The sequence below is a fragment of the Andrographis paniculata genome, unplaced genomic scaffold, assembly GCF_009805555.1.
Source record: "Andrographis paniculata isolate CXL003 unplaced genomic scaffold, ASM980555v1 Contig38END, whole genome shotgun sequence".
NCBI lineage: Eukaryota > Viridiplantae > Streptophyta > Magnoliopsida > Lamiales > Acanthaceae > Andrographis > Andrographis paniculata.
In genome coordinates, this window is record NW_026137571.1 from 255588 (window position 1) to 281228 (window position 25641).

The 25641-nt window shown below is 30.5% G+C and overlaps 3 protein-coding genes across 4 annotated transcripts; 1 reads left to right on the forward strand and 2 right to left on the reverse strand.

The window, feature by feature from the left end:
- Positions 1–6562: 6562 nt before the first annotated feature.
- On the reverse strand, positions 6563–9346 carry LOC127251003 (cationic peroxidase 1-like). The gene is made up of 4 exons (XM_051274523.1): positions 9034–9346; positions 8159–8350; positions 7877–8042; positions 6563–7195 (listed from the first exon to the last, which is right to left on the reverse strand). Exons 1-4 carry the CDS (start codon positions 9247–9249, stop codon positions 6810–6812), a joined length of 960 nt encoding a protein of 319 aa, XP_051130480.1. The 5' UTR covers positions 9250–9346; the 3' UTR covers positions 6563–6809.
- A 4178-nt stretch (positions 9347–13524) lies between these two features.
- On the reverse strand, positions 13525–15380 carry LOC127250805 (EP1-like glycoprotein 3). The gene is made up of 2 exons (XM_051274229.1): positions 14775–15380; positions 13525–14696 (listed from the first exon to the last, which is right to left on the reverse strand). The coding sequence occupies exons 1-2, from the start codon at positions 15177–15179 to the stop codon at positions 13725–13727; spliced, it is 1377 nt and encodes a 458-aa protein (XP_051130186.1). The 5' UTR covers positions 15180–15380; the 3' UTR covers positions 13525–13724.
- Positions 15381–16019: 639 nt separating this feature from the next.
- Positions 16020–18185, forward strand: LOC127251147 (uncharacterized). Of its 2 annotated transcripts, none has more exons than XM_051274746.1 (4): positions 16020–16336; positions 16623–17237; positions 17388–17732; positions 17811–18185. In XM_051274746.1, exons 1-4 carry the CDS (start codon positions 16208–16210, stop codon positions 18084–18086), a joined length of 1365 nt encoding a protein of 454 aa, XP_051130703.1. In that variant the 5' UTR covers positions 16020–16207; the 3' UTR covers positions 18087–18185. The 2 variants fall into 2 exon arrangements, with proteins under 2 accessions (XP_051130703.1, XP_051130704.1); XM_051274747.1 differs by having other exon boundaries at positions 16022–16336; positions 16635–17237.
- The last annotated feature ends 7456 nt before the right edge of the window (positions 18186–25641 follow it).

A 25641-nucleotide genomic window follows, 5' to 3' on the forward strand; every position in this document is an offset into this window, starting at 1 on the left:
AAATTGTGGAGCCGCCACACCAAAAGTTCTTTTGCTTGGTACCAACGGATACTACGCCCAACGACTATCATCTAAACTCATTATACAACAAAAACTTTTACCTTCATAAATAATAATAATAATAATATGTAAAGAAAAACATATTACACATGAATTTCAAACATGACAATCTAGATCTCTCTCTCTCTCTCTCTCTCTCTCTCTCTCTCTCAAAAATAAAATAAAATAAAATAAATAAAAAATTGTTAATTAAATAATCACGGTATTAATTAGCACCAGATTTAAATGAAATTAAGTATAATAACAAAACTTGTGTTTGTTTATTTTGTGTGTGTGTGTGTGTTTTTTTATTGTTTGTAATTTGTAATTTTTATTATTCTCAAATGAAATAGTTATTAAACTCTTATATATTAAATAAAAAATGATAAATAAACAAACCCTTTATTCAACATGTCATATTTAACTTTTTAAAGTTTTTCAAACATTTTTATAACGATGATAACAATACTTTTATTTATGGACTGTTGGATTAAAAATTATGTCCACTTGTTTTTTCTGGGATTTTTTTATTTATATTTTAAATAATAGTTTGAATTCATTTTTTATGTATACCTTGGGAATGATATTCTTTTTAATCGAATTATTTGGAGTTGGTAGAGTTATTGTGTTCAAAATTAATTATTGATAGCAGTTATTGTTCCATTCAATTGTATAGAATGTTTACGTTTGTCCGTCAAGAACATTCAATACTTTGCACAATAATTTTTTAATCCACAACAAGGTATACATCAAGTCATTGATTTTTTATTTTTTATTTTCGAACATACAATCGTAAGTATTTAAGATAATAAGAGTACGTGGTGGATAAAATTAACAAAATGGGACACTTTTATCCAAACTACCCAAAAAAAAAAAAAAAAAAGTTAAACTAAACGACTGTTCTTTAAATTTAAAACAAGTTTCACACTATTTATCAAAAAAAACAAAACAAAATCCTCAAAATTATTAAATAAAATACTTATTTTCTATTTAATATATTATAAAAAAATTATTTAAAAAATAAAATATAAATTTATGTCATATCAAATTCTATTTCAATTCAAATTTCTTATTATTTTACAACTCTAAACTCAAATTATTATTTTTTTATATTTATTATAAAGGAACATATCCATAATAATTAATTCACAAACCCAAATGAAGCAACTAATAATTGAGCCCAACAGGATAGGATGCCTGTGTCCAAACTCCAAATAAACATCGTTAGGCTCTTTAAATTGTGTTAATAGTTTAAGTTAAGTTGACTATCTTATTGACTAAAAGCTTTTATCAAATCAAGTTGAATTAAGTTCCCTTAAATTTTATAACTCGGCCTCGTTATATGTATGTATTTTTTGAATTTGAGTTTTATTTATAAGTTTATTATTTACATAATTTTATTACGAAGCACTCATAAAACTTTTAAATATGTATATATATATATTTCAAATTGGAGATTGTTGTTTTGTTAGCACGATGAACGAAAAACTCAAACATATATAATTGATGGAACCTTAATTGTTTCATATTCAATGGTCAATTTAATTTTGGCCATAATGCTGTCATTCTCAAACTTTCATTCGGACCACAACCCAATTCAATTAAAAGACCCCATTTGTATATATCCCCCAATTTTAAATTAATAATAATATTATATGCGATAATTATTGGCTCAATCAATTCACCATATATATATATATATATATATAAATATTCAATGATGTCGAAATATCTTTAAATTTGATTAATTAGTACCTGAGATTAGGAATTTCTAAACACTGTAAGATATATACAATCAACTGGAAATTAAAATATTGGAAATTGTAAGTGATGATCCCAAAATCTGACTTTGCTTTTGTTGAAGTTGATCGAAGATAATCTGCCAGTTGCAAATTTTAATCCTTAAATATTTCTTGAGAAACGGTACTGGAAACCGTCGCCTGAACGGTTACAACGCCTCTTTTTCAACCGTCTGCTAACCCTTCTCCTGCAGACACGTGCCCTCAATCGACCGAAGTATTATTTTCGCTCACTCTCAACAGTATCTGATTCTTTGGACCGACCGCAGACCTTCCGCCCTTTTGGCCCAAACGCAAAGTATTATTTTCGCTCACTCTCAACAGTATCCGATTCTTTGAACCGACCGCAGACCTTCCGCCCTTTTGGCCCAAACGCAAATCTTCCGCCTTGTTGGTCCGACTACAAACCTTCCGCTTTGTTGGTCTGACTGCAAACCTCCCGATTTGCAGACCACCCGACTTGTTTGGTCTAGCCGCAAACCTCTCGACTTACAGACTATCCAATTTGTTGGTCCAACCGCAAACCTCCCGACTTTTAGACCATCAGACTTGTTAGTCCAGCCGTAAACCTCCCGACTTATAGACCAACCGACCCGCGGACTTTCCGAATTATGGACCTTCCGACCTGCGCACCTTCCGACATGCGGACCTTCCGTCCTGGGGATCTTCCGACCTGCTGACTTTCCGACTTGCGGACCTTCTGACCTACAGACTTTCCGACCTGCTATTTCCTTAGAAATATATCTATTTTCACCTGATTTTCCCGCGGCGCCCCTCAACCAGCTCGATCACCTCCATTATTAGACCCATTTTTGTTTTTACCTAGGGCTTTTTAATCTAATTCTAAATTTCATACGTAATTACATATTTATATAAATCAATTAACTAATTAGTAGTGCTATTATTCAACCAACACATTCAATATACATCGTATATATTCCAATTACCGTTACCCTGCTCTACCAGTAACTAAACAATAGTACTAGTATTTATCCAGCAATTAATTAAATCAAAATAAAAAGAACATATATATATATATATATATATTATATAATTTAGATAAATAACGAAATCAAGCTAAGGGCAGCCATGATTTGAGGGAACCCTTACCCAACCCATGCCATGAGGGAGGGAGGACCACAACCTAATAATAAATTAAACTACCTAACTCCTACTGCTTGTCCAAAATTAAATAAATATCTATATCTTTAATTTCCAGATATTCATTTATTAGCTATATACATATGCATACACGTATGCACATTGATGAATAGCCCAATTACATAAGATATATGGATGGATGGATGACCAATCATATATTCCACTAATTAATCAAACTCAAAATAACAACAAAATATCTTCCAATAACTAACTGTAAATTAAATTTATTAAATTGACAACTGCCCTTCCCTTCCAGTTAAACTATTCATACATATATATATATATCTACAGAACAATATATACCCCAAAATCATCTTCAGCTCTGCACTGCAGTAGATCAATTGATCGATAATTAACTTATCAATTGTTCGAATATGCCTCGCAAATGCAGTAGCCCTACTGATGATTTTCTTCACCAGAAATCCTTCAGAATCAAGCCCACCGGCGGCGATGAGAAGGTCTTCTTCACGTCCAAGGAGACCTCAAAAGCTTACCCTTCCTTCAGAGTGTACTATGGAGATGTTTCCGGCGCAGTTCCGTTCACGTGGGAGGCACGCCCCGGCACCCCCAAGCACCCATCTTCTTCCTCTTCTAATTATTACAATGATAACGTAATTAATTCCGACGACATTATCCCTCCCCTCACCCCGCCGCCTTCCTACTACTACGCCGCCGCCAATTTCAAAACCTCCGGCGGTTCCGGGACCAGCAAGTCCTCGTCGTCGTCGTCCAAGCTGCTTCTGCACACTTTGCTCAGAAGAATGAATCTCAAGAAGCCCAATAACAATAACCATAATAATAATAATAATAATAACAATCCTCCTCCTCCAGCGCCGTCGTCTAGTCTTTCGACATCGTCGTCATTCTCGTCCCTGCAGTCGTGGTCCTCATCCTCGTGCTCCTTGTTCTCAGATCCCACCATGACTCCGATGAGCACTTACCTTAACAAGATCAGAATCAGGAGGCGGCCGAGATTCTCCAGCTGGGGTTCGTCTTTCGACCACGGCGGCGCCGCAGTTGCCGATGAGATTTCCTGCCCTCCTAATTCCAAGCCCTTTCATTTTGGGATCGGCGGCGGCGGCAAGGACGACTTCTGCGGGGAGGGTCGAAAAGTTCACGGCGGCGGCGGAAGCTACTCTTTGTTGATTATGAAGAAGGCTTTTCTGTCCATCATTGGCAAGGGATCCTAGCTCCCTCCTAGTTAATAATTAAGGTATCATTAATTGCTTAAATATTTAATTGTTGGTTAATAATGCTTTTAGTTATTAATATGCCTAGTAATAATATATATATATATATATATAATGTGGTGATATTGCTCAATAGTACACATGTAATTTTATTCTATTTTGTTTTATTTTTATCTTGTGATGTACTTTTAGTGAATTCCATATATATTGCTGTTTGGTGTTGAAATGTATTATGTTTTTGTGTGAATTCTTCCTTAATGCATGATCAATATATGTATATATATACATACGGGTCCACGTTATAAATATATATATATATATATAAATGATATAAATGTAATAATAATGCATGCAAGCGAGTGAGCAGCCCCGTTGCGAGCCTAATTAATGAATATATATATATATATATATAAAAGAAAGAAAATAGTCGTTAGTTGCAGGTCTCTTTCTGGTCCACGAATAATATTTTGGATGGAAATCCTTTTGTTGTTTTTATGTTGCCCACATATATCACATAATTTAATTAATTAAAGACACATAGTAGCTGTCAAACAATATTTTTATTTAATTTATATACCCCACTAATCAATAATATATATGTGAAATAATCTGTCGCGTACAATTAGCTAGCGGTAATTAATTAGTTTAGCCATTTTTGTTATTAGACATTAAACTCTGATGCGTATTCGTGTCTGGTGCAAATTAACAATAAATTTGGATGATGTATAGTTGAAGGTCGACATCCTAGCTCTTTTGCGATGCATCACGTGTTTTTGTGAGAAAGCTAAGAAATTAACTACTAACGCAGAGTATACATAGATCGATATTTCCTGCAAGGTCTCGATCACATCCATCCATATATATATATATATATATTCACATTTTCACTAGTTAATTAGCTAGCTAGTGTCAGAAAATAACTAATTATGTATTACTGGCGATCAAAATAATTATGAAGTGGTGAAATATTTAATTATCGCTCCGATATATCAAAACAAATTAAACCCTGCATGCATGCTTAGTTATCATAATTATAGTGATTGTAATAAATATAATGATTGATATTGTACATACAACTAACTACCTTAACATAGAGTAGTGAAGATCGAATGAAGCAGGAGGCCCCATTAATTAATTCATTCCACCAATATATGTGTATAATTATATATATCTAGCTACCTTGTCGGCAGCGCCACCCTGTCTGTATCAATCAATTAATTAATTGAGGGTACAGCTTTCTTCATTAATTAATACAAAGATAAGTTGTTACATACATGCATGCAAGCATGCATGCTCCAGATTCATGAACCATATATATTGATCACAGATGGATATACTGATCTGTGGGAAATTAAATTATTTTATATATACATATAGATATTTGAAAGAATTAAGTTGCAGAGAAATAAAGAAATTCAAGTGTGATAATTCCATTACAATTACAATTACTCCCTTCCACCGACTGAAAGTAAGATACATATTTGACTTTTCCTCATGAATATAAATATATTAACAGTTTAAAACGTATAAGATAATACAAGAGTGTAAATCCTATTTTATCTTTGATATTTTTAATATTAAAAGAAGAAATACGAAAAGTATAAGCATTCTAGTATTTAATATTGAAAGAATATTTACTAAAACAATTATACTTTTGACTTGTATAAACAAAAATGACAAAATTGATAAGCTAATGCACACAGCCCATCTGGATCTGGAAGCATCAGATCGATTTCACAGCTTTGAAATAGTCGATAACAAGACAACCTACGATTTGAATTTAAGTACAATAATATTAAATAAGGGCGAAATTCGACTATAAAATTTAATGAGATATGGTTTTTAATTTCTTCCTAGATAAACAAGGGAATAATAACTTCTTTTTTAATTTAGTCCATTCATTTAAATTTAATTTTTCCTATTTTGGTCATTTTATTTCTAAAAGTATAGACAGATACATAGATATATAGCCAGGCAGTTATTTGAATTAAATACGTGTTATGATATCTTTGACAATTATTGTGTGTATGAGATCCCACTCTTCCATGCTTGCATCGAGCCGTACAGATTGGTACATTACGTAAAAGAATTTTCGTTTCTTATAGTTTTATTAAAGAGCTAATTATTTAATAATTCTATAAGTTTTAACTTTTAGGTGAAATAGTCCTTCTGCATCCCAATATCAAAAATGGGTCTGGATTTGCGCCCCAATGTCAAATGTAATATTTGTGTTTTAATTGTCAATTATAATATAATTTGGGATTAATCTGAAATTATATATAAATTATATTTGTCAAGTGATCTAATTATCATATGTACCTACGTTGTATAATTTTGCTTCAATTAATTACTGTACAGGTAATGATTGGTGACGTAAAACAGCAATTTAATTATTTCATATCATCAAACTTAGGATGTTCCATGCAACAGCGACACGACATACAACAGCACAGACAAGAAATTAAACAGTACTAGTACCAAATTAATCAATGCATTGCCTATTTCATCAGCCAGGCAACCATTTAATTAATTATTTATTTAAATCAAATCAAAGCACGCATGCATGCATCGAAATTATAAAATTCAATTAAAATTCAAAACTGTGATTATAATATTATTATTAGTTAACCCTCCTGCAGTTGGTTCTGATTTGGCCACTGGTGCCTGTGAGTGGGGCGAGGTTTGACATCTTGACCATGGCGCTGGCGAAGTCGTTGAAGAAGGAGGCTGAGTTGGCGGCGTACGCTCTTACCTGAGCGTCGGTAGAGACATTGTTGAAGAGCTGCTGGTCGGAATGGAGCAGACCTCTGAGCCCGACCAGGTTTGTGAAGTAATCGTTGTTGAATACGTTGGGGCTGAGGTTGTCCAGCGGCGACAGGTTGTTGTCGCCGCCGCTTTGCGGGCACTGTCCCCTCGCCGCCGTTGCGAACGCCGCGTTTATGTTGGTTTCGGTGTATATTCTCGTCCGGAATGTCGTGCACCGCGCCTGCCCTATGCTGTGCGACCCTATATAAAATTAAATCATTATTGTTGTGACGGACTAGAGTTAATGATCAAATGATAAACAGAAAACGTAAAGAACAAAGATTTATATAGTTCACCGACAATGTATTGGCTATATTCACGGTAAAAACAGATAATATATTTATTGAAGACACAAGTTATAAATTATAAATTTCATATCTCTAAGTCTATTCAAATAAACTAATAAACTAAGAGAATACATCAGCTCAACTCAATGCAAACTCAAAAGTTCAATACTGTATACGTCGAGGCCACTCCACGTCCCCGGACCCAGGCAAGGGGCAGTGACGGAACAAGCATCTAAATTCCGGGGGACAAAATTTTATAATTTACTTAATATTTAACTAATAAATTTAAATAAAAAAATAATAACAAAATTACATATGAATTTAGATAGTTTTAAATGGACAAATTGTATATAAATATATAAAAATTAATATTTTTAACACTAAAAAATTATAAAGAATTAGCCTTGAGTTCAATTGTCCCAAGCGCTAGTGTAGTTCTGTCTCAATTCCCAAAGGAGCTCCCCTTGATCCCGACTCGCTGAATGGACAACTAGATCCATAAAATTTAGCGTAGTAACAAACTTAATTCGAGACATATCAACAACTATTGTATTAATTAATTAATTAATGTATGAATAAGTAATTAATAAATTACCCGAGAGGGCAACGAGCTCCCGGGTATTGAAGCCTTTATTAGAGAAGGAAGTAATTAGGGCAGAAAGATTCAAGGTTGGTGCTGGGATTTGGCTGTTTGCAGCACTCAAGCTTGCAGTGGTTGAGTCTCTTCTCCCAAGCGTCACTCGCCAGCTTGGCCCTCTCAACTGATATATATATATATATATATACACGATTAGTTAATTAATTAATTATATATATCTTTATATTTATATTTATATATAGATTGATTGAAATAGATAGCTGGTTAATTACTACGTACTGCAACGACGCCGTCTCGGCCGGCCACAGCCAAAATATCGGCGCAGGAAACGACGCCGGGGCAGGACCTCTCGACGGAAGCTTTGATGGTGTCGATCACGTCGAAACCTCTCAAAGAATTGGCATTCGGACGGGCAGTTTTTTCTCCGGTGAAGTTTGCCGTGTCGTCCAGCAAAACCGACCCATCGCACCCCTGCAATATTATTCATATGACAATTTATGATAATATATATAAATACAATGTATAAACTAACAATACATGATAATAATCCACACAGCACGTACCACCATTAATTTCAATATATATCATATGTTAACATAATACACAATAACATATAATTTAATTATATTAATGTAATATAAATGCAATATATAAAAACTGATAAGAATGACAATAATCCTCACAAATTACACAATTGAACTCCACGTATACTATTTTCGTCTCAATTCAAAATATCACTTTTATTATTTTTGCCCGTCTCATTTCAAAGTATCACTCTTCTATCTTAAAAAAAGTAATTATATATTAATACCAAAATACCTTTAATTTTTATTTAAATTACAAATATACCACTACACATGTAATTAATTTATACATAAAGTTAAAAACAAAAATGTCAAAATCTCTTGCACTCTTCCACTAATCAATAAAATACAATTTTTTCTTAATATGCTACAAAATCTCAAAGGACCCATTTGACAAGGAACATAGGGAGTATCACATATCAACACAAGACAATATATAATGTATATAACTGAGCATACTTTAATGATATACACAAGATATGTTATTTCAACAACAGTCACATACTATGTATATATATATATATATATATATGAATTCAATCGATGAATATGAAGAAGAGCTATACTTACACCGACAAAGCAGTCGTGGAAATGGAGGCGAAGCAACGAGGCGCCCATTCGAGGATCGGATGCGACGGCAGAATCCACAGCAGTTTTGATAATGGTAAAAAGGTTAGGACATGATGAGGAGTAAAAATTTGAGGATAATTGGGCATTGGCAGTTCCTCCTACAAATATTATTACAACCACCATTGCTACCTTAAATCCACCATTAATGGCTGCCATAGTCTCTACTTTAATTAATTAATTAATTAATTATATGAGCTAGCTAGTAGCAGAGAAGATTATATTGTATATGGTTTTATTTTTATATATAGTTGGTAAGGTGTGACTGTGATGATTCTAAAGAATGAGTTTATTCAGGTATTTATAGCCAAAGGTTTTTTTGGGGTGTCTTTATAAGTCAACTGTAAGTGCTTTTCTAATTAAATTTGATTATTTCATCACATTTGCTTCCACCATATTCTCGAACTCAACAACTCTTTTGCTTCTTTAATTTAATTTTAATTACTACATTATATATTAATTGCTGCCTAACTTGAGAATTTTTGTCCCCATTTCTCTGAAAAAGATAAAAAAGATTTTATAATTTATGCGTGTATAGGTTAAATAATTGGTATTGTAATAAGGCTAGATATGTTTAAAGATTTTGATTTGTCTTGTGCATGTACATGCATGCGTCCATATAAAACATATGTATATATATATATATATATATTTGAATAATGGTTGCTAAAGTAATTATATTTACAAAGTGTAAAGAATTGGATCGATTGGCTGGTGTGAACATTCTAAAGGTGAGGAATATAATTCTTTTGCTAGATCTCTTTTTTGTTTTTGTTTTTTGCTACATCTCTTTCATTCTTCTATGTATATAGAGCTGCAGGTCAATTATTGTGTTGGATTTAAATTACATTTATTTATTGGGTGTGTTTTTTTTGTCATTTCTTTTCAAATATTACTATTTGAATTTTATGTTTTTAAATATATATAATATAACATCAAACCAATACTAGAGATTTATATATATTATTATTTATTTTAATGTTGGATTTCATAAATATATAATCAGATGTTTAATTTGTTATTTTGAATAAATTTTACTATGAGGTACAGAAATATAAGAAATATGTTGTATATTTAAAGAAATGCTACTAATACAAAATTATTTAATAACAATATAAGAGAGAGAAATTTTATTTTTTCAAAAATAAAAAATAAAAAAGAGGTGGGATGGTATAATGCATATGACTATAGTTGCAATAAAACTAAACTCATATTATTATCTCATACAAATAAAGTGTTATCAAGAGATCACCTGGTGGTGTAGGGACCGTGAGATCATGGATTCAAATCTCCGACGCCTCAGGTCACCTGTCACACATAGTTTACCCAGTGGGTATTCGAACTAATTGATAAGTTAATCTGACTTGTAATATATCGTTAAGCAAATTAATTAAATCTCAAGTTGGTGAATAAACACAGAGACACAGGTAGATGACTATACAATATGGTAATAATAAATATATAATGAAAATTTAGAGTCAAAATGACGTGTTTTCTAGAACCCATGGACTTACTGTGTTGGCTTTCAGTTTCAGATCAATAAAAAAGAGTAACAATATAATTTCAACCTAACTTGTAATTATTATATGATTAAGTATGATAATATAATTATATATGTATGCAAGGAACTGGTCACAGTGTTAATTGAGCTTGGGCACCCTTAGGGTGTGTTTGTTTGTGGGTTTGGATTTTGGATTGGGATTTGAATAGTAAAAATTTTGAATTTGAATAGTTGTATGATGTGATATAAATAGGTGTTGATGTAATGTTTTGAATGTAAAATTGATTTTTAGTATAATATAAAAAATGAAAAATAGTTGTTTGATTTGATGTTTTTTGGGGGAAAAATACGATAAATAGTAGAAATCCAAACAAATCCCTCAAACAAACGCACATGTTGTAGTATTTGAACACATATGTTATTTATTTATATTTATAGAGTATATTGTATGGACATATATTTTATACTGAAATCAATAATAATATGTATTGTTAGTTTATGTATTATATTAACATATATTGTATACTATCTATTATTGTTTGTCGTAATGTGATACACTAGCTACTACTCCCCAATTGTATGCTCATTTGACAGGACACGAGTTTTAAGAAAAAAAAAATAGAATCTACAATATGTTTCTTGATTAAACTAATTCAAATTGTAATTGTTAATTACATTAGTTAAAATAAATCTAATATATGGGAATAACCTAAGTATGTATATAAAGAAGTCGTATTATTGTATTTTTATTATATTTCATTTATTTGCATCATATAAGTAAATAAAACAAATTAATTGCATGAAAGGTCACAACTTAAAATAAAATTTTCATTAACTTTGAGATAATTGAAATAAAAGTGTCTACCTTTTTATAGGAATATGTAAGGAGGTCGTAAAATCACAATCAACCAATCATATATACTAATTAATTAAGACTAAACTACTAAAATCATTAAATAATTACTTAACTTGCCGATTGCATATTTGACTTTGGATTAATAATGATCATACTAAGAGTAACAAATTCTAAAGTTTGTTGAGATTTTTCAAAGAATAATTAATAATTTATATGACATGCAAATTTGTGTTAACATTAAAATTGTAAAGATTGGAATGTCGTTTTCACGTGTAAATAATTAATCTTAACTTTAACAATAGACGACATACTTTTATAAAAAGTTAGTTGACAATTTAGTATGAATAATAATAATAATAATAATAATAATAATTATTATTATTATTATTATTATTATTATTATCATTATTATTATTATTATTATTATGTGTATAGTAGTAGTTAGGCTTGAAGGCATCCCTTGGCCATGTAAGGCAAATGCAATGTTAGACCACTAATACTATAATATACTACAAAACACGCTTTTCCTTTTCCTTATAAATATGTATGTATGTATGTATATATTGAATAAAATGAAATAAAAAAGAATTGGTTAATGAACAATAGCAACTTCTCAACCAAAACTCGTGTCTTCTTCTTACCACTAATTATGCATAGATAGATAGATAGATAGATAGATAAATAACTACCTCATTATATATTATTCTATCTCTTTAATGAATTTTTGATATTACAAAGATCTTAGTATCAATTATTATCTCGTGTTTAAGAAAACTCTGGTTACTACTTTTGGCATATAGTACATACAATATATATATTTATATTGTCATAACGTCCAACACCATCAAAAAAATAAAATAAAATAAAATTTAAATTAATAAAAAATAATCACTTTGCACAAGGTTTTTGTAATAGTATTTTTATTTTGTTATTGTATTTATTTATTATGATTTTATAATTCCACTCATAAAACACTCGGATCCCTTTAATATTTATTATTTGGATTTGTGTATACAGCTCATCATCTTGGAAATTTTTGTATTTAGACATATAATTTTGAATCTTATAAAAGTTAGTCATCTTTTTTTTTTTAATCGGAAAAAAGTTAGTCATCTTTAATCTCATGATACATACTGACTCCAATGATATTAGATAATTCCTGTCCATCAAAGTCGTAGATTGATTGATTGATGTAATTGATTCGATATATAATTATTTACATGTCAGATATATATTATTTTAAAATAATATATATATATATATATATTACTGGAATATAAATAAATTTACCAAGTCATCAAAATTAATTGTTTATATATTTATTTGCTAGTTATATATAGTTGTATAATTTTATTCTTTTTAAAATAGTTATACAATATATATATATATATATATATGTTGTATACTCATATAAGATGTTGGTCTAAGACATACATATAATTGCTGCTGTCTCTATATTACTTCTTTATTTTTCAATTACATGTACTAAATACATATTGTTATTTGTATAATTGGCGTATGATGTAAAATAATTTAGTCTTCTTGTTGTCTGACGGTGTATAGTATTTATTTGTAAGATTTTGGTTTTTGAATAATAAAATTTTGAATTGAAATATTGATGTGATATAAATATATATTAAAGTAATGTTTTGAATGTAAAATTAAAAATAAATTTTATTATAATATAATAAATAAAAAATTGAGTGTTTGATTTGATATTGTTAGTAAAGATAAAATAAAAATTGAAACAGTAAAATAAGATAAAAAAAATTTGTACAAGTAAACACAAGTGTATTTTTTTCATACCAATGTCATTGAATATAATTAAAAAATAAATCAATCAATCAATCAAACTTCTAAAAGAATATTTGCGCTTAATTGAAATCTCTCTCACTTCGCTCATATATAAACATACATAAATAAATTATATAGACCCAACAAAACTTTATCAGCCCAGCCCAATTAATCTACACCAAAATAAACCCACCCAAATTGGGAGTCATTCAAGGCCCAATATTTACCAAATCAACAAATATCTTTGAATTAAATAAAACCCACCCTCATTCAAGGCCCAATATAAACCAAATCAACAAAAATCTTGAATTAAATTAAACCCACCCAAATTGGGCCCCATTCAAGGCCCAATATATAACCAAATCAACAAACTGTCCTCTTCTCACATTTTTCTCTTCACCTCAAAAATAACAACAACAATAATAATCATAATAAAAACAGTAACTGTTTGAAAAATCTTGAATTAAATTAAATTCACGACCCCTATCTTCTAACTGAAAAATTCATTCTTGACCTAAAATAATAATACCAACCAAGCCCCCCCAAAACAACAAAAATAATGAACCCATCCACCACCCCCACCACTATTATCACCCATCTCTTCAACCCCCCACCCCCACCCCCCTTCCCCCCTTCATCCCTTCTTCCACCCCCTCCCCCCACCTTCACCATATACCTTACCCCCCCACCCCCACCCTCCTTCACCCCCCTTACAACCTCATACACATAACACAATTCTTGATCCTCCAAATACTCAGCAGCCAAACACTCACACTCATCCACACAAACCTCCCCACACTCTTCCTTAGAACTCACATTCCCTTTGTACTCCACACCCCTCAGCACACTCACCACCCCCTCCACCTCCACCATTTCCGCCCCCCTCCCCCCACAAACCCCCTCCCCGCTGCCACCGCCGCCGCCGATGCACGAACACGACCCCGACGACATGCAAACGCCGTAAGGCCGGCACGACAACGGCAGATCACAAGTGTAGTTAATTGCTTGATACAATGCTTTGAACTCATTCTCCTCACTCGAATAATAATACATCCTTAAATTCCCTGTACTATTGTCCACTGCCAAGAACCTTATCGGCTCCGCCCCCGGCGGCGGCCTTATCTGATCGAACTTATGATCGCCGTCGAATATCTCGAGCCCGAATGTGCTCAGCTGCACAAACGTCACGCTGTGCCGGCTACTCGGCTGGTACTCCCAATACGAATACTTTTTCGATTTCGGGTTCCCGATGTTCAAGAAAAGTCCGATGTTGTCGTCCTGAATCTCCAAGGAATAGAACAGAGTCGAGTTTCGGACGAAGGAAGTTAATCTTGTCTGTGAACTTAGTTTCTGCCCCCAAAGCATAGTGTCCGTTGGAAAATTGAAGCTCTGCCATTTGATGGAGTTTTCATCGTCGACTAGAACAAGATTCCCTGTCCTCAACAACGTTAATCTCTGCACCCAAAATCAAGAATCAATCTCAGACATAGATGGAATCCAAAGACTGATAAATTTTTCATTACATTATATTACCTCGACCCCTTGTCCTGATGTCCCACTCCTCCATCCAATTCGTCCTGTCTGATCCTTGAGCCTCAAGTCTCCATCTTCAGCCAATTCGAGCACACATCTTTCAGCTGTGTGGAATCTCGACAAGTGTCCAGAACTCCACACTCTAACATTTCCTAACAAAACATCGAGGGAACACGAGTAGTTCTCTTTCTCTTCCACGCCCTCCACGGTCACTGCTGCCCTAAAATGAGGCATCCCTTGTTCATTCTCCATTACAAAAGCCCTCCCAAGAAACCCTTGTGTGTACTCACTGGGAATCGCCACTGTCACCTGATACCCATTCCGAATGTCCGATCCAGACATCACCGCCTGAGGAGGTAAGAAATTTATCATCAATAAAACAAGAACATGGATTCTCATGTACATGGAGTTTAATTGATTGATTCAGACAGCCATGGAGGAAAAATTTTGGGGGAAGCTGTGTAATGAGGCAAACGCTAGAGACAAACCCCAACCCACTCCCTTAATGGCATCCTCCATCCATCCATCTGCCTTAATTTAATTTTGCCATATGCAGATGCAAAAATTTACAGGCTGTGGCAATCAATTGCTACTTGCTCTGACCTCCTCGTCGTGTCCCTACTTGGTTAGTGTGTAGGAATTCCATGGAAGCTTTAAAATGGCTCCAAGATGATGATGGTGATGCGGATTTATAATATTTATATATCACTCAGTAGTGATGTGCTTTTCAGGTCACCAAGATGAGTGTGCTTTGCTTTTTGGTCTGTGCTCTGCTCTTGTCTCGTCTCTGTCATGTCTGAATCCTTAAAATATCACCTGCTGTCTGCTGATGTATTGCTTCTCTCATTCCTGCGTATGTCTCACTTCCATTAATGCGAGACTAAGCAAGAGTCGCTGGAATTTAAGATCATCCGCACTAAAAAAAAATTCTCCAAAATTTCTCTCAATTTTCACCTCATTTTTTTTTTTAATTTCACAATCTCTTTCAATCACCTCACTAAATAAAATAAATATATTTTTAATTTATATCAAAATAATTAATAATATCATTAAATTTAAATAAAATCATATCAATATATATCATTTTATAGAGAATAAAATTTTATATAATAAAAAATATAAAAAATAAATAAATAAATAATAATAATAATAATAATAATAAAAGGAATTTTGTAGGATTGTTCTGCCCAGCACCCTTTCACCAACCCTTATTTTCTACATCATCATTTTTTTTTTTAAACTGCAGAGAACCCCGATGCTATGCCCTAATAAACGCGACTTTAGAAGCGCTTCTTCATCTTCCATTATCGTCTTACAAAGTAGCGACTTCTAATCTTCTCTGAGCGCCTCCTTTTCTGTGTGCATAAATAAGAAACACTTAAACAGGTTTAGAGAAGAGACTTACTTGATCGCTTCAATCCACGCTGCAGCTAATGAGATTGGGATTTTGCTGGAACAGATTAGCGGCGCCGCGGTTCTTCGAGTTGTCCGGTGTCGGGAAAACGACGATCAGAGGCATGCAATCGAAGAGTGATGGAAATTCTACCGATCGCCGGGATACCGTGAGTCTATTGCTTAATTTGCTTTCGTTTATCTCTATGCTTGACAGGCAATTTATCAAACAGTTGGTGTGCGCAAACGTGGAGCATTCTTAGGTCTGTAGATATATTGATATGCAAAATAGCACCTTAGTGTAGTGTAGTGTTCATGGACCTCAACTTGTTTCTGAGTTTCGATTTAGAATTCAGCTTAGTGGATTGAATATTTGAATCAGATTCAGAGAGCTAGTACCTTATCGATAATTCTGTAGGTTAATTTTTCAACAATGATTGTCCTTATGAACTGTAGCAAATTCAACAGTCGTCAGGCAAGGAACAGGGACAACCACAGCAATGGCATACTCCACAATCCTATGAGGATCATTTTCCTTCGCTCTCCGCCAGTGTTGGGTTCAAGACCAAAGGAAGAAGGAGAACTAGGGTAGACTTGGGGAACTCTTCAGAACAGAAATCCAAGGAGATTAAGAATAATGCCGCATTGAAACATGAAACATTAACTTCAATTATTCATCAGAGAGATACAGGCTTGAAGGAAAAAGGGCATTTATCTTGTAACGAGTCGAAGACTACCCGAGCACATGATGGACATGGAGAGCTAAAGAAAAGCCCGATGTCTTCGACGCAGGCTTTCAGAAGGGTTGGAGAGCTAAAGAAAAGCCCAACGTCTTTGATGCAGGCTGTCAAAGATGAACCTTTCGACATATGTCTCCCCAAGGGAAAAAGTTCTGTGATGGAGGTAAATGGACAAAGATGGGTTAGAAAGGTTAAGGTAGATGTTGAATCAGCTGAAGAAGATTATGAATCAAATGATAATTGGCAAAGAGATGATGCAGTTGGTGAGTCTGGTCAGGTGCTGAGACCTGGAATGGTTTTATTCAAGAATTATCTTTCCCTACATGAACAGGTATTTTATCTATCTTTTAAATCAATGATATACTATAATTAACATACTTGGTGACAATTTTTGCCACTGAGTAACCAATCACAAGGAGAACTTTAGTCAGTTTGATCACCTCTGCATCGTATGGTGTTTTTCTACACGTTCATCTTGCAGGTAAATATTGTGAAGAAATGCCGGGAATTAGGCTGCTGTCCCGGAGGGTTTTACCGACCTGGTTATAATGATGGTGCAAAACTGCGTTTGTATATGATGTGTCTCGGTCTTGACTGGGATCCTCAGACAAGAAGTTACGGAGAAATCTGCTGCCGTGACAATGTTAAACCTCCTGCTATTCCTTCTGAATTCGCTTCAATAGTAAGCCGAGCACTTGATGACTCCCATGCACTTATCAGAAGAGACAATGAAACAATAGATGCCAAGGAAGTACTGCCCAAAATATCTCCAGATGTGTGTATTGTTAACTTCTACGCAACTACCGGGAGACTTGGCCTTCATCAGGTTTGTGGCAAGTAATGTTGTTGTATGTAAAATTGTTCCTTCTCCGATTGCTGATATATTGTTGTGTTTTTTATATAGGATCGGGATGAAAGTGCTGCATCTCTTGATAAAGGATTGCCTGTTGTTTCGATATCAATTGGTGATTCGGCTGAGTTCTTGTATGGGGACAATAGAGATGTTGACAGGGCTACATGTGAGAAACTAGAGTCAGGTGATGTCCTTATATTTGGCGGTGAATCGAGACATATTTTCCATGGTGTGAGAGCCATCCTTCCGGATACAGCTCCTCCTCCATTGCTGGAGATTACAAATCTTCGGTCCGGTCGTCTCAACCTTACCTTCAGAAAATACTGAAATAGAGCATGAGCTTTCATAATTGATTCTTGCTTAAATGTACCTTTGTGCTTGAAATGTGGATCTCTGCCACTAAAATTTTGACGAGCTGTTGTTGCCTATAGTGTTTCCATGCCTAAATTTTGATTTCAACACAACATTTTTGTCTTTGTTGTCAATTGCAGTAGAAATTCCAATAAGATTCCAACTTGTTTCTGCCTCCTAAGTTCTCACTACATTCTTATAATGAGATTCTCCTCTATGAGACAGAGAGTTGGGCAAATATTTTACTGCAGATTTCTTTACCCTGCATGTAGAAGAGCAAGCTGTAGGCTAGCTTTGTATTTGTTCTCCCACCAGTAGCCTGTTGTAGTTTTGAAGCCCATGGGGTTTGCATACATCTTATTAGGATGACAATCTGCTTTTTACTGGGTTTTTATCACTTTAATACTCTATTCCAATATTTTTATACTTACATACACACTTTTATAAGCTCTTATACCACCAAATAAATAGCTTTTTAACTATTTTAGTTTTTTTACTATTTTAAATATTCTCCAGATTTTCAAAATTCTTATCTAAATAAAACATTAGTTTTTCTAATCCATAATGTAATATATTCTTCAATCTTCTTAGGCAAATGTAATATGTTTTGATGTTTCATGCTTCCTAGAGTGTTAGCAATCCTCCTAAAGCAATTTGTTCCGAGACAAATAATATAAATATACATCCCGACTTGTTAAACTTTTTCAACATCTCTTTAGTCTCCACAGCCTATAACTGCAATGACAGCTTTCTAATATAACCAACACTCGATTGTTCTGGGATATAGTAAATAATCCCTTCCGGTTAAGGAAATCTTCTTCCATAATATATTTATTACGAGACGAGCACAAACTAATATCTCATTATCAATTTGAAAAAAGAGTTTTTCACACAACAAAACTCTTCTTTGAGCACACCAGCCATTTCAATACATAAGATACTTCATTGCAACTTCTTAGCCGATAAATAATCATAGTACCTAAAAGCTTAAATTAATAGGAAAATATATCAATAATTACATACTATATATAGTCTTCTAACATTGTTCATTATTAATTCCCATTGCAGCACAGCTTCCAGAATTTGAAATGGTAGTCTATCCTTATTCATCGTGTTAATAAAATAATAATTACAACAAAGACAAACTTATTCAAAGTACCATTCTTTCAAAAAACTAAAGATTTTTTGAATTTTGAAAAAAATTGAAAAAAAGAAAAATCAATATTTAATGTGAAATTTTGCTAGAGAATATAAATATTGGTTAAGTTTTTTGGAAAAATGACTGATGATGCTCAAGCCTTCAAAGGTATTGTGTAAACACAGCTTTAATCCTATGAATATAAGATATTATCAATAACTCCAATAAGAAGAATTCCAATTGTCATATTTTATATTTCTAATTATGAGTTTTTAATACCATTTAATCAATGAGTTGTTAAGAATATTTTAGGTTATGGAGTTTTATTTTCTTCAAAGGTATTCTTTTTTTACTGTTATAGGAAATTCTAAATAAAAAATGCATAAACTTCATTAATCCACTAAATATGGTCTGTTAATTTAAAACTCAGGCTTATTTGCATGTTCCTATACAGTGTTTACATTGCTACCTTTCTAAATACTTAGAATTACCAAGCGAGAAAATTATGTACTCAGATCTGAACACATCTGCCTCAATCTCAGTTCATCGAAGTTTCTACTCGTTAGTGGTTAATGAAACGCAAGTGAAGGCGGTATGGCATGTGTTAGAGCCTAAGGAATCGGATCTCATATTCGCCAAAAAGAGAAGAAAAGGTTGGAATGCGTTAACACAGCTCAAATCTAAAACAAGTCATTATTAACAATGACAAGTAAAATGAATCAAAATCATTATTGGTACATCGAATGAAAGAAATTCATCGAGTAGAACATCTTTTCACGACGTGATCTCGGTGAACAAAAGATGAAGAGAAGGTAAAAAGAGTGAGTGATCGATGAATCTCAACTTACCGTAACTAACAATACATACTCTAACCATCATAGCGAAGAAACGCAGACGACCTCGGCGAGTAGTGGCGACCTGAAACCGCCTCCGATCTCCACATAAACAAGCCTGAAATTCGCACAACTGAAGTTAGCAGTGAAACAACATGAGTCACCACAAACGCTACTTCGCGATAAATGCTCATGCTTTTCCTCATAATAACGTGCATCAATACAGATAAAACACTCTCAGAAATTCTAGCCATTTTTCTGGCCTTTGAGTTCACATTTCCATGGAATGATTGGCATTATAAGGGGTACATTATAATGAATTGTACTGCAGATCGAGCTGCATCAACAGTTACTGAAATACCCTCGCTTCACAACTTCACTGAATTTTCACGTGATTTGATCCGGAAGATGATTTTTTCACTGTAAAACAACTAGAATTGAAGTTTGACCCACCTGGTAAGGCAATACAATTCAAATGAAGCTCAAAGAGACGAGCTGTAACTGGTGCACCCTCCAAGTGATTTCACTTCCGCAACAACTTCTGTGACGGACGAAGTGCAGAAAAGCCTGACTGTACGAAGAGTTTTTACAGCGGAGGGCAACAATGTAATTAAGGAAGACTAGTAGGGGCTGGCTTGTAATTCTGTGATGACGACATCATGTGCTCATCTTACGGCGGAGATTGCAATCCTTATATCAATTGCCAGTACAACTATGCGGTTGCGCCGAGACTTTGCATCAAACATGTCGACATGCCTCGCCGATTTTCTTTTATTTTTTATTGTATGAGGGTACAGAAATGGACACCACTCTTTTTTAAAAAATAAATATATATATTTTTAATATGAACGTTTAAATTATTATCAACATATATATATATATAATGAAAAAAATAATATATCACCCACTAAACATTATTTTAAAAATTAATTATTCTTGAATGATTTTGTGCTAAAAGTTTCTTCTAAGCATTAGTTGATTGGTTGGCAATCAACTTAATAAGTTCTAATAGTCCTCTGTCCAATTTTAATGGATATATTATTTTTTTCATAAATTGATAATTTTTATTTTAGGTAAAATTTACTAAATTAAAATATATTTAATAAATATAAATCAACTTATTAATTAAATAACATATAAACACTACTCATTCAAAATCTCTCTATTTTTTATTTATTTGTATTATAAAAAAATAATTTATATAAAATAATATTTATATTATATATATATTTTTATTAAGATATAAGTTTTAAAATATTTAAATATATATTCTAATTTTTTTAATTATATATATTAAATTTATTTAAAAACTTTTAATATTATTAATTATATAAAAATAATAAAATAATAGCATAATTTACTATTATTAACTAATTAAATATCGTTATTAAACTAATATATTACTAATAAAAAGAATAATTGTTCAGAAAAAAAAAAGTAGTATTAATTATTTTACAAATTAAAGATATGTGAAGTAAAAATAATAATTACATCTTATATTACCTCCGTCCGATTTTAAAGATCTTATTTATTTTTTTGTGTGTTAATATTTGAATATTAATTGTTATATAAAAGTGTAATACAAATTAAAAAAAAATGACAAAAATATTTCTATTAGTGTCTTAAAATACTATTACAATGACATTTATGTAAAAAATTTATACAAATATATAAATATTTTTAATGTTAACTACAATGACGTAAATAAAAGTCTTAGAAACAAACTGATAGAGTATTATATTTTTACACAAAAAAATAGATCATACAAGAAACTAAAAAAATAGATCAAACAAGAATAAATTTATTATTTTTACACAAAAATTAAAATAGAAAACAAAAACTTGGGGGAAGGGGGGGAATTTATTTTTTAAACTAAAAATGACAAACAAATTTCGGGGGCTGAGGTCACGTGCCCCTAGCCCCATGTGGTTTCGTTCCTGCTCACAATTGCTGAACTTAAAAATAAAAAAAAATAAAAAAAAGAGGCAAATCGATAAGAATATCTTATCGGTCATTGATCGGAAAAAGGTTCTTCGTCCCCCATCTCGTCTTGATGCCGGCAGCCACAATTTCAATGGAGATTTAGGGTTTATACGGAGATAGTTGGGTGAAAATTTGCGCAAAAAGAAAGATATAAAGAACACTTGTAGGGATAAAATACTTATTTTTCAAAATAAATTATGTCAAAAAGAAGCTTCAACACATATACGTCACATAAGTAATTGAGGAATTTACAGCGACGAGCTGTTGTGTATGCTTTAACGGTGTGTTTTTTTTGTAAAAATTCTTTCAACATATTTTATAAAAAAAATTAATATATTACACATGTATTATTTTTATATTATTTGACAATTTATTGTACCTCACATAAAAAAATATTTCATAAAACAATTTTACAAAACAAACAAGATTATTCTTTATATTGAGTTTTTATTACATTTAACACAAAAAAAAAATACTTAAAATAAATATATAAAATTCTAGATAAACCTTAAAATTTTAATTATTTTTTATGATTATACTTCCTACTTTTGAACTAAATGTATTTTTTTATAGTAAATTATAAAATAATAATATTTTATTAATTAGTAAATGTGTACATATTTTAACATTTTCATGATAAGTACAAAAAATAAATATTTTTATAGAAATTAATTTTAGTATTTGAATATTTGAAAAGAAATACTTTTGAATTAAAACCAATAAAAACGATAGAAACCTATACTGATATGTAACAGAGGAGTATAATTTATTAAAATAATTATAATTATATCAACTAAAAATATTGTTTACTTATATACATATATTATGTAAAATGCAATATATTAAATAAAAAAATACTTATAAGTTTCAATTTAAAATATTATTTTTGTTTTTCACATTCAAAATTATTGTTTTCTTATTATAATAAATATAATTACACATAAATATTAAAATATTTTAAATTTTTAATGTATTTTTATTAATTAATAAAATATTATTATTTTAAATTTATTACAAAATTTTAAAATAATATTTTAAACTAAGACCGAATGAGTGGTATTTAGTATGCTAAAAGAATGGTGGTAAAATAAGTTTTTAAAAGTTAATAATAAATTTTGATCAATTTTAATTGATATTTTGTAATATTAGTAATAAAGATCTCGTAATAATTTATTATTACAAAACGGTTTTACAATTTTTTTGTAATATTTTAAAATATTATTGCAAATTATAGAGGAGTATATAATATCAATTCTTGTAATATGTTGTATTACAAAAATTAGTCTACAAGTATTTTATTTTATCAGAGTAAAACTTTTGAGTGTATTTATGGGTGTGTTTTTCTTTCTTTTTTTTTTCTTTTTTTTTTTAAAAAAAAATTGTTTTGATTTTGAATTTTTGAATTAAAATAATTATTTAAGTGACATAAATTGATGTAATATTTTAAATATAAATTTAATTTTAAATAATATAATATAATAAATAGAAAACTAATTTGATATTTTTATTAAAAATTTATTTTTAAATTTAAAATATAATATAATAAATAAAAATTAAGAGTTTGATTTGATATTTTTATTAAAAATAATTAAATAATAAAATCAAGTGCAAAATGTTAGGAATAGACACACGATATTGACATTTTTAGTATATTTGATTTGTATTACTATTACGTTTATATATTACTTCATATCATTAAAAAAAAAAATGTTATGAAAAAATAGACTCATTTTATTTCTGAGTGAAATTATATTATTTTCATCATTTTTTGTAGAATATCTTAATCTTTTTTTTTGTTTTTTGTTTTTATTTTTTCTTATAATGTGAAAATTCATTACGTTTTTTTTAGTGTGCTATTGATAAACCTTCAACCAAAAATAATAATCTACGAATTAGATTTAATCAGACAAATTAGACTAAATGAACGGTGTATTTTTGAAATAGTTCAAATAGCCATAAACTACACATTCCATTTACTTAGGACATTCATGTCTCTTCTAAACAAATGTAGCAGTATTAAGTATACATATAACAGTACAAAACAGTTATTTTATTATAGTAATATATAACGAAAAAATCGTTACTTAAAGCGAATTCATATTACTTCCTATAAATTTCATCAACGTACAAAATGTGTATTGATCATTATTACATATTATATTACGACGATCAATTTGTAGTACATAAAGAATGTTCAATAATGCATGAACAAATACTTTTCGTCTTTCCTTAAATCAACTATACCAAAAATCTCGGAATTTTTTTATTTATTATTTTTTACATTTATTTTGCTAATATTATAGATCTACATACAAGGAAAAAGATAACAAAAGTACAATAGTTATAAACTTTTTGTTCAATATTTTATTTTTCAATATAGAATTATTCAATCCTAGTTTGATTTTCTATTATCATTTGGATCAAGCAACCCACAATTTGAATTTATAGCAATTATTGAATTGTATCATCAATAATAATTGTTATTAATTAATAATAATTTATCAAATATTGAACATTATTTATATATGGATTTATTAGCTTCATGGAAAGTCAATACTAAATATAAAAGTACATTATACATTGTGTGAATTTGTGTATATTATATATATATATTCTATAATCATGATATTATTTGAATGAACCTCAATATTCATAATAATCGTTTTTATTCATAAAATTTAATAATTTAAATATGCATACATATATTTACAAAATATTACATAAAATATAAATATACACAAATTACTAATTCAAACTCAACCAAACAAATTATGGACAATGATGGAATATTGACATAAATTAAATTTGAAATTATTTTACTTATATTTACATGGTTGGACTAATTCATAATATACATGATTTTTATTCAAATAAATTTATTTGTTTAGTATTTTAATTTGAATATTTTTTTATGAGATACAAAAATTGTATCGTTAATATAAAAAGTAATATTTTATATTAAATGTTGAGTTTGATAAAATAATAAAATATAGTATATCAAAAATAACGTTAAAAAAAAATCTTAAGCAAACAAGTGTTTTGATTTGAAATATTTTTATTTTAATTTATATGGAGTATAAGAAATCATATGAGTAATATAAAAAATAACATTTTATATTGAAGGTTAATTTTTTGTGAGATGATATAATATATAATTTTGTTATATATATTAAAATTTGTATTTATTATATCAATAATATTACATTAAATTATAATATAAAGATAAAAAAAACTACATAAAAAAATAGATATTTTTTTAGAAAAAAAAATATCATTTCAAACAATTATTTTTTTATATTATATTGTAAATTTATTTTACATTTAAAACATAACATCAACCTTTGTTTATATCATATCAAATAACTATTCAAATTCAACTTTTTACTATTAAAAAATTTAAACTAAAAAATTAAAACCCACAAACAAACACACCCTATATATTACTGTTTAAATATTATTAGTTTTTTTAATATTACCGAAAGTTATGACGTGTTTGACAATTAGCTGATAGCTGTTAGCTGATTCAATTAGCTGATAGCTGTTAACTGATTGAATTAGTTGGTTTGACTAGCTGATT